Source organism: Falco cherrug, chromosome 8 (assembly GCF_023634085.1).
Source record: "Falco cherrug isolate bFalChe1 chromosome 8, bFalChe1.pri, whole genome shotgun sequence".
NCBI classification, from domain to species: Eukaryota; Metazoa; Chordata; class Aves; order Falconiformes; family Falconidae; genus Falco; species Falco cherrug.
The window spans coordinates 44,934,275-44,944,544 of NC_073704.1; the positions used below are offsets into that span (position 1 = coordinate 44,934,275).

Here is a 10,270-nt window from a genome sequence, read left to right on the forward strand (position 1 = left end):
AACCGGAATTCTCCTATGGAAGCAATATGATCCGTTACAGGGGAGTGCTTGTCAGCGTGTGGTTGGTTGTATCAGTGTTATGAAATCTTACCGTTGCCATTTAGAGTGGTTCCAACATCACCTTTGGTAGGGCAGAGACTGCTGGACTTGGTGTCTCTGATAATATCTGTATGGGGTTTTTATGGTGCTCCCATTGCTGGGAAGGGTCTACAATATTAGGTATGAGCCCTGGAGTGGTAAAAAGAAACAGTGGCATGTTGCAGAGGGGAATGTGGCAGTGGTCCAGTGTAGGGCCTGGTCATCCCTTGCTGTGAAGGCTGACCTTGAGAAATGGGAAGACATGTCTGAGGGAATTGGAAATCCTTGGGAATACCATGGGCCATGTCTTGCAGTGGTCCCCTAGTCACTATTTACTGCCCTATTAGCATTGCTGACTGCTGATCATGCTGGTGTCATGTGTGGTTTCTTATCAAAAACTCTGTCCTCTTCTTTGATTCTCTTCTGCAAGAGCTGTGATGCAAGATGACAACTGGGACGTCAGTGTTGTCTCTTTTGGTTGGCCCACCCACATCACTGTGAAAATAGGGAAGGTATTGGGGACTTTTACGATGTTCTTTATCCAAGTATGTTGTTACTCTGCCTGGTAGGATGAGGTGTTTAGGAAGAGGAATGTGATGAAGGAAGGTGTTTCCTTTTTCTTTTCCTGCCCTTCTGAACTGGATTGTGGGCTTGTGTTCTTGGCCAGGCAGGTAGTGTGACCATACACAGGCCTGCTTTGATCTTACTTTAATGTTTCCACCAGCAGCCATATCCTTACAAAACCCCTGGAAATCCTCTTTTTTAGAGAAAAACAAAAAACAAGCCAATCCATACTCAACACAAATTTTTCCAGTGCAGTAGATCTCATTGGTGACACTGATGTGTTCATCAGCATTTGGGTTGCTCTTTCACAGCACAAAATCAATGCCCTTGGCCTTTAGAGTTCTTCTTAGATCACCTCTATAACTAGTATTGCTCCCAGGTACGTAATACCTCTGCCTGTGTTTGGTGAAGCCACAGGAGCGTGTGGCATGTGGTGGAGGTGAATGTGGCAGTGGCGCTGAGTAGGGCCTGGCCATGTCCTGATGTGTAGGGTAATCTTGAGCAGTGGGAAGACTTGCCTGAATTGGAAATCCTTGGGAAGACCATGGGCTATGTTGTAAGAGAGAGTGGGATGTGAAGTGCTTGTCTTGAGAACACGTGCCCCAGAGTGGGGAATGGAGGATGCCTAGAGGGTTAGAAAGTGAGCAGAGTGTTCTGGCCTGGGATCCTTTCCCAGGCTGTAAAGGTCTGAAGTGGGAGGCCTTCCTGATCATGAGGTAGTGTGTGGTATTGAAGTGTCCACAGGATCCTTTGAGTTGATGAGTATCTCCCAGCAGACAGTCCCTTGTGCTGCTGCCCGCCTGAGGTAGGCAATGTGTTGTTAAAGAGGGGGTGACATGCAGGCTGCTGAACACTTTCTGCTGAGCTTCTTGATTGCAGTTTTGGGGAATGAATTTTGAGAGGGTAACTCTTCAATCTGCTGTCATTGTGTAATGGTGGGCATCTACAGGACCTTCCACAGGCTTTGATGTTGCTGTAATGGTTCCTTTGTCCTCCTCGTGCAGGATTTGTAAAGGGCATGTGAGGATGTGGGTGTAATCTTTGTGCTCTCGACTTTGCCTACGTGTGCACTCACACACCTGACCTCGGTAGAGATCGTGTGTCCTGTTGTCACGCACGGCTCATTCTGATGTCTGGGACATGCACGCTAAACCCTGCAGAGCAGCCCAGCTCTGGTTTTCTATAGTACAAACTCTCCCCCAAGTTCACATTGTGAGTGCACTTGCACTACAGCGTTGTGTGTTGTTCTTTCAAAGAATGAAGTCCATGCAGACTGGGATGAGAGCTGTCACAACTCTAATGACAGAATCCGTAAGACTCAGTTATGTCCTGCTCTGTGCTGCCTCCATGTGAGATTGCTGAAAAGGCACTGAGCATTCAGGACGAAGCTTACGCAGCTGGGAAGAGTCTGCCAGCAGTGAGGGGCTTTGCATCACTTGGTTCTTTGTGGCAGTCGTGAGGGAAGGTGAGGATGTGCTAAGGCCTGCGTCATGCATATAGGAGGGTGTGTTGTATTGTGGCAGTGATTCTGTGAGTGGCACCAGGTAGGGGCTGGGCATGCATCAGTATGAGGGTGACCTTAGACAGGGAAGAGTTTTGCTTGAGGGAAATGGAGTCGCTGGGAGGACCATAAACTGTGCCATTGGGGAAAGTATTGAGAATGTTTGCTTAGGTGAAGAACCCATTTCCCAGGGCATGAGACAGAAGATGACAGTAGAAAACATCAATAAGATGCTTTGCAGTCAGTGCTAATTGCCTGGGATCCTCTCAGGGCCTCCAGATGTTCTGCATATCCTTGTGCCCTGTTGTTCTCCTCTTGTGTTTCAATACAACATAGAATGGGATTCTTTGGTTCTCTTCTCTGCTGTTATCAGGAACTTTCACCCTTTTGTTTTTCTGTCTCTCACATTGGCAGCGTATTGGTAACAGTGGAGATGAAATGCTGAATTCTAGCAGCTGTCAGATGGTGGCAGATACTTGGGTAATTTTCCATCAGTGCCGAGAATGGCTTTTTCAATCCCCTGAGCTGAGCTTGACGCTAGGAGAATGTCTGTAGCTTTCTGGTGTCCCTCCTACTTCCCCTGTGATCACAGTGCATAAGGGAGCACTGTGCACTGCCCAGTGATATCAAGGCTTTTGCAGAATGTGGCTCGTTATGTCCCATCCACCTTCCAGAGAAATCTCTCATGATGTTAAGCCAAAGTGCCCCTTAGAACCAGTTCCTCTCCCCTAAACATGTTTCTTTTCTGAAGAAGCAACCAGTGATGCTACAGGTAAGTCACTCGTGAGTTTGAGAGACAGCTGTACTTCTGTTCCTGTATAGGCATGGTATCTTCATGTTGGATGGACTGAATGTTGGATGGATTGGGAGCTGGACTCGGTGATTGCTTTGATTGGAGCAGCAAAGCAGCACTGCCTACTGTCATTCCTTTCTTGCTGGTTCTGGGCACAGAGTGAGCAAGTGACAGAGAGTACAGATGGAGGAGCGACCTTAAAGCGTTTCTCGGAGTGGATGTGTTGGGCATCGAGGGGATGTTCTAATGAAAATGCCATGGTTTTAACTTTGTGGCTTTTGACAGGTGGGTCGTGCTAATGAGCGAGAGGTATTCCATGGGGACTAATGCCCCTGGGTGCCGAGGTTCTTGCTGTGTTGTGCTGGCAGAGCATGCCAGCCTGAAAGGAGAAGCAAGAGCTTGACTTTCAGCGTGGATGTGGAAAATGAGGCCAGAAGAACAGCTCTTCATCAAGGTGTATGAAGAATGCTTGGGAGCCGTGTTTGCCCCATGCTTTTTCAGCTTTCTTGGAGAATTAGTATACTGGGCTCTGATGGGTTTGAGTTGCCGAGAGAGAGAGTCCCCCGGGTTGTTTGGGCTCACTGGAGCCTTTCTGCAGAGATGTCGAAGTACCTGAGCGTTGAGCTTGTGCTTCAGATGGTGGTGGATTTTCTTCCATGAGAGGACAGGGGCTGTGGAGTGTGGCCTTCTTCCAGAACGGGAGGTGCAGGGGCAGTCTGTCTTCAGGAGACTGGAAGAAAGCAGGAAGGTTGTTCTGGTCTGGAGAGGTGGAAGTCGTCAGGGAAGAGGAGTGAGAGCTCATGCCAAAGGTCAAGTCCGTGCTCGATGTGGAGGGTGGTGTAATCATACAGGAAACTTGTTGGTTAAGGAGGCAAAGCAGAGTCAAAGAGAGAAGGAGAAGAGAAGGGAGGGAGGGTCAGGACAACAAAAAGAAGACAAACAGAAAAGAGTGGAAGGAAGGAAGGAAGGAACAGTGCCAAGCAAGAAGAGCAAGCAATAGCCAAGCATGCAAAGGAAAGAAGAGCGGGAGTAAGGAGGAAAGGATTAGCGAGTTTATTAACATGTCACCAAGGCTATTGCTGTGCCCAGAAATGCGTTGAGCAGAGAACGGAGGAAAGGAAGAAGGAGTGAGAAGTGGAAACCAGAAAGAAATAAAGGAAGATGCTAGGAAGAAATGGAGCAAGGCAGTAATTGAGGAAGGAAGATGACAAGGAGGAGAAAGAAATAAAGAACCGATAAAGTAGATGACTAGCACACACCGACCTTCCCTGTAGACTCCGACGGAGTTAGTCCCTAACAGCCTCCGCCTTGGTTAGTGTCCCTCTCTCCGGCACCGGTGGCCGGTAATTAGCGCTGATGATCCGCAATTAGCGCGGACGGCCCCGGCATTGAGGGCCACCGCTGCGGCGGTGAGGGGACTGGTGATGAGCCAGCGTGGGGTAAAGGAGGGGGCATGGTGGAAAAAGAAGGGAAAGGGGCGTAAAGGAAAGGGCACGGAAGGCAAGAACGAAAAAGGATAAGGGAGAGAAGGAGGAGGCGGAACGGGGGAAGGAGAAAAGAGCAGAAAGAGAAGAAAGGAACGAGGCAAGAGAAGGGAAGAAAAGGAATTGTGGGAAGAAAGAAGGGGACCGTACGAAATGAAGCGGCAGAAAGAGGAGGAAGAGGAGGAAGGCAGGCATGCAAGCCAAAGGCAGGCAGTGAGGAGACGGACAGCAAGAGGAAGAGGCGGGGGGAGCAGCCGAGCGAGCGGTGGGAGGTGGCCGGCGCGGGTCCGCGGTCGCTGTCGGGGAGCGTGCGAGGCGGCGGAGCAGCACACGGTGTCGCTGCAGGCTCAGGAACGGCGGCGGAGCGGCGCGGCGGCTCCGCCCCGGTGCGGCGGAGAGCCCGGCTGTGAGCGCGGGGGGGGGCGGCGCGGCGCGGCGCGGTGCGGTCAGCAGAGCTGGCGCGTCCGGGCGGCGGCGGGGAGCCGTGCGGGGCCCGTGCGGGAAGGGCGGCGGGTGCGATGGGCGTGTGGTGGGCGCCCGCGGTGCGGGTGCTGGTGCTGCAGGCGGCCTGGGCGCTGGGCGGCGGGCAGGTGCGCTACTCGGTGCCGGAGGAAGCCAAGGCCGGGACGGTGGTGGGCCGCCTGGCGCAGGACCTGGGCCTGGAGGCGGGCGAGGCGGAGGCGCGGCGGCTGCGGCTGGTGGCGCAGGGCCGGCGGGCGAGCGTGGAGGTGAGCGGGGCGAGCGGGGCGCTGGTGGTGAGCTCGCGGCTGGACCGGGAGGAGCTGTGCGGGAAGAGCGCGCCGTGCGCCCTGCGCCTGGAGGTGCTGGTGGAGCGGCCGCTGCGCGTCTTCCACGTGGAGCTGGAGGTCACCGACATCAACGACAACGCCCCGCTCTTCCCCGCCGCCCGCAAAAACCTCAGCATCGCAGAATTCACCACGCTGCCGGGGTCCCGGTTCCCGCTGGAGGGCGCGTCGGATGCAGATATCGGAGCCAACGCGCAGCTCTCCTATGCGCTCAGCCCCAACGAGCACTTTACGCTCGATGTTAAGTCCTCTGATGAAAATAGGAAATCCCTGTTCCTGGTTCTGGTGAAACCGCTGGACCGCGAGTCGGTGGCTGTGCACCGTCTGGTGCTGACGGCGAGTGACGGGGGCCGGCCGCCGCTGACGGGCACGGTGGAGCTGGTGATTTCGGTGCTGGACGCCAACGACAACGCGCCCCAGTTCAACCAGTCGGTGTATAAAGCGCAGCTGCCGGAAAGCGCTACCGAGGGGACGCTGGTGGCGCGGGTGAACGCCACGGATCCGGACGACGGAATCAATAAGGACTTTTCTTACAGCATCGCCAGTTTGGATCCTGCCGGTAACAGAGACCTTTTCACCATTGATCCGAAGACGGGCGAGATCCGTCTGACGGGCGCCCTGGACTTTGAAGACGTGCATTTACACGAGATACAAATCGAAGCGAGAGACAAAGGGACGCCGCCGCTGTCGGGTCACTGCAGCGTGGAGCTGGAGGTGCTGGACGTGAACGACAACGAGCCGGAGGTGTGGGTGACGTCGCTGTCGGTGCCGGTGCCGGAGGACGCGGCGGTGGGGACGGTGGTGGCGCTGCTGAGCGTGTCGGACCGGGACTCGGGGGCGAACGGTCGCGTGCGGTGCGCGGTGTGGCCGGCGTCGCCGTTCGGGCTGGTGGCGACGTTCGCGGGCTCGTACTCGCTGGTGCTGCGGGAGGCGCTGGACCGCGAGCGGGTGGCGGAGTACGAGGTGGAGGTGCGGGCGGAGGACGGCGGGGCGCCGCCGCTGCGCGCCAGCCGCGGGGTGCGCGTGCCGGTGTCGGACGTGAACGACAACGCGCCGGCGTTCGCGCAGGCCGTGTACACGGTGCTGGCGCGGGAGAACAACGCGGCGGGCGCGGAGCTGGCGCGGCTGTGGGCGCGGGACCCGGACGAGGCGGGCAACGGGCGCGTGAGCTACTCGGTGGCGGAGGGCGGCGGCGGCGCGGTGTCGGGCGGGGTGTGGCGGGCGGCGTCGAGCTACGTGTCGGTGGACGCGGAGAGCGGTCGGCTGTGGGCGCTGCAGCCGCTGGACTACGAGGAGCTGCAGGTGCTGCAGTTCGAGGTGCGGGCGGTGGACGCGGGGGAGCCGCCGCTGTGCGGCAACGCGACGGTGCAGCTCTTCGTGGTGGACGAGAACGACAACGCGCCGGCGCTGCTGCCTCCTGCCGGCGGCGGGCCGGGCCCCGGGGCCGCGGGCGAGGCGGCGTCGGGGCCGGGCTCGGGGGCGCTGTGGGCGTGGGCGGCGTGGGGGGCGCCGGCGGGGCAGGTGGTGGCGAAGATCCGCGCGGTGGACGCGGACTCGGGCTACAACGCGTGGCTGCGCTACGAGCTGTGGGAGCCGCGGGGGAAGGGCCCGTTCCGCGTGGGGCTGTACAGCGGCGAGGTGAGCACGGCGCGGGCGCTGGAGGAGGCGGACGGCCCGCGGCAGCGGCTGGTCATCGTGGTGCGGGACCACGGGGAGCCGGCGCGCTCGGTCACGGCCACGCTGAGCGTGTCGCTGGTGGAGGGCGCCGAGGCGGCGCTGGCGGCCGCGGGCTCGTCGGGGCCGGGGCCGGGGCTGCGTGCGGCGGCGGGCGCGGAGGGCGACGCGGCGGCGGCGGCGGCGGCGTCGACGAACGTGTGGCTGGTGGTGGCCATCTGCGCGGTGTCGAGCCTGTTCCTGCTGGCCGTGGTGCTGTACGGGGCGTCGCGGTGGGCGCCGCGGGCGGCCGTGCTGTCGGGGCCCGGGCCGGCGACGCTGGTGTGCGCCAGCGAGGTGGGGAGCTGGTCGTACTCGCAGCGCCAGAGCCGGAGCCTGTGCGTGACGGACGGCGCGGGCAAGAGCGACCTGATGGTTTTCAGCCCCAACTTCCCGCCGCCGCCCGGCCCCGCGGCGAAGGAGACGCAGCCGGAGCCGCCCGCTCTGCTGGACACGGTCAGTGCCCCCCCCTTCCCCGCCCCTTCCCGCGACGCCCCTGCCCCTCTGTCGCCCTTGTCGCCCGCCCCCCTGGCCGGCGGTGGCGGTGGCCGTGCTCAGCCCCCGGTGCCCGAGGGTGGTGGTCGCTGGGCAGGTGCTGGAGGCTCCTGACGGGACCGTTGCACCTGCCTTTGTGTCCTTGCCGGAGCCCCTTGACTCTTGGGGTACGGGAGGAATGAAGATCTGGCCGCACCCTGCAGCAGTTCTTGTCCACAGCTGAGGTTTGCTCATCAGCGTTTGGGTTTTTCTGTCAGAGGCTGGAATGAACGCCATTGCTGTTTAGAGCTGTTGCGACATGACCTTTAGGAAGAGTATTGCTCCCAGGGCTGCCCCATTTCCATCTGAGCTGGCTGAGGCATTCCCGAGCATGAAGAGTCCGCAGTAGAGCATCTGCCCCATATTGTGTGTGTGATGCCTTTCTGTGTTCTTTATGCATTTCCCAGAGTGGGGAATGTAGGATGCCTAGAGGAAAGCACGGGGCAGGATGGCCATAAAGGATTTTTTTAAAGATGATTGTTTCCCAGGCTCCAAGGGCCTGGAGATGGAGGCCATCTGGATCTTGAGACAGTGTGTGTTACTGAGATGCCCACAATGTCCTTGTGGTGTGTTGTCCTTGGCTGGATGCCAGGTGCCTCCTCGAACTACTGTGTCATTCCTATCTACAGTCAAACACAGGGAGAAAACGAGCTGAATAAACCCCACTTGTGGTCCAAGATAAGGAGTCAGCAGTAAAGTATCTGCCTGACACTGTGTGTGTGTGATGCCTTCATATGTTCTTAATGTTGCTGTCATTGATGGGAAGGGTAAGCAAAAGTAGGTTTGAGCCTTGAGGTGACAAAGGAAACTATTTCATGTCCCAGAAGTGAATGTGGCAGTGGCACTGAGTAGGGCCTGTCCTTGTCAATATCAAAAGTCGCACATGTGGAATCCAAGGAAAGCAAAAGGTGTTATTTTCTACCTCCAGTCAGCAGGGGATGTTCAGCCACTTCCCAGGAAGCAGGCCCTCATTCGGAGTAGTGGTTGCTCGGTGAGAGAAATATCATAACTAATGCCCCACCATCGTCCTCCTTTCTGTTAGCTTTTATATCTGAGCAAGCATCATATGATATGGAATATGCCATTGGTCACTTTGGGTCATGTGCCCTGGATATGTCCCCTCACAAGATCTTGCCCACCTGTAGCCTTCTGGTGAGAGTGTGGGGAAAGGTTGGAGAGACAGCTTTGGTGCTGTGCAAACACTGCTCAGCAGTAGTCAAAACAGTGGTGTTTTACCACTGCCTTTCTATCTACCAACAGAAGCACAGCATTATAAGGGCTGCTATGAGGCTCAGCCAGACCCAATAGAGTTGTCTGAAGTTCTGAAGATGCCACACCATAGTGTCCCTGGTGCTGCTGCCTGCCTGACATAGGCAAAGTGTTGGTAAGAGGCGATGAAATGCAGACTGCTGAATGTTGTCTGATGAACATTTTCACTGCTGTCTTGGGAAGGGTGTTGTGGGAGGTTAGTGCTTCAACCTGCTGTCCTTGTGTGCTGTTTTTCATCTATAAGTAGATTCCGCACCGCTGATGCTGCCATGATGGTTCCGTGGTCATCCTCAGTCAGGATTTGTAAGGGCACATGATGAGGTGGATGTAACCTTTGTGGTCTTGACTTCCCCTGCTTGTGCAGTTGCACATTGGCTTTGGTAGGAACGTGTGTGTGTGGTATGCCATTGCACGCACAGCTCATTCTGATGTGTGCATGTTCAGAGAAAAGCCTGCAGAGCAGCCCAGCTCTGGGTTTAGGTGGCACAAATTCCCCCACCCGGTTGACATGGTGAGATTGCTTGCGCTTCAGCCTCTGGTGTGGTTCTGTCCAAGAATAAGATCTGTGTGGAGTGGGATCAGAGGTGTCAGAGCTCTGATCGCAGAATCCTTAAGAACTCCATTTCTATATGAAATTGCTGAAAAAGCACAAAGCATCCAGGCAGATTCCATCTGCTGTCCTTGTGTAATAGCGGTCATCTACAGGAGTTTCCACAGCCATTGATGTTGCCGTGTTGGTTCCTCGATCCTCCTCAGGCAGGATTTTAACAGGGAGGTAAGGAGGTGTGTGTGACCTTTGGGTGCTCAACTTTCCCTGCTCGTCTGGTCTCAGCAGAGATGGTGTGTCCTCTTGCCAGTGTTGACTCATTCTGATACGTGCACATAGACACGAAACCCTGCACAGCAGCACAGCAGCACAGCTCTGGTGTTGTGTCGTGGAAATTCTCCCACCCAACTGGTATTTTGGGTGTGCTTGCGTTTCAGCCTTTGGTGTGGTTCTCTCGAGGAATAAAATCCCTGCAGAGTGGGATCTGAGGTGTCCCAGCTGTAATCACAGACACTCTAAAAATGTGCAGCTCTGTGGTGTTCCCATTGGAGATTGCTGAGAAGGGGCAAAAGGCTTCCGGGTGCAGTTCATGTGTCTGGGAAGAGTCTGCCAGGCACTGTGTGGCTTTGCATTCCTCCATAGTTTCTTTCTGCCAGTTGTGAGGGAAGGTGAGGATGTGCAAACGCCTGGGTTGTGCTCAGAGTGGGGTTTAGAGCTGGGGCATGTTGTTGGGTTAGAGCAGTATCTGGGTCTTGTAGTTGTGATCCTGCTAGTGGCACCGAGCAGGGCCTGGTCATGTGTTAAGGGTGAGGGTGACTTTGAGCGGGGAAGAGGGTTGCCTGGGGGGAATGGAGATGCTGGGTTGAACACGGCCTGTGTCATTGTGGGAGGACTGGAGAATGTCTGCTCAGCCCTGGAGATGACATTTGCCATGGCACGGGACAGAGTATATTCCAGAAGAAATCCTTGAGAAGACTCCCA

General features: G+C 56.4%; 1 protein-coding gene across 1 annotated transcript; it reads left to right on the forward strand.

Annotated features, from left to right (window-relative positions):
- Nucleotides 1-1,127: 1,127 nt before the first annotated feature.
- LOC129736655 (protocadherin alpha-3-like) lies at nucleotides 1,128-7,679 on the forward strand. Its single transcript, XM_055718821.1, has one exon. It carries the CDS (start codon nucleotides 4,939-4,941, stop codon nucleotides 7,546-7,548), a length of 2,610 nt encoding a protein of 869 aa, XP_055574796.1. The 5' UTR covers nucleotides 1,128-4,938; the 3' UTR covers nucleotides 7,549-7,679.
- The last annotated feature ends 2,591 nt before the right edge of the window (nucleotides 7,680-10,270 follow it).

Bases quoted from the DNA above. Each gene is read 5' to 3' on its own strand.
- LOC129736655 (XM_055718821.1), top strand. From the start codon at position 4,939: ATGGGCGTGTGGTGGGCGCCCGCGGTGCGGGTGCTGGTGCTGCAGGCG.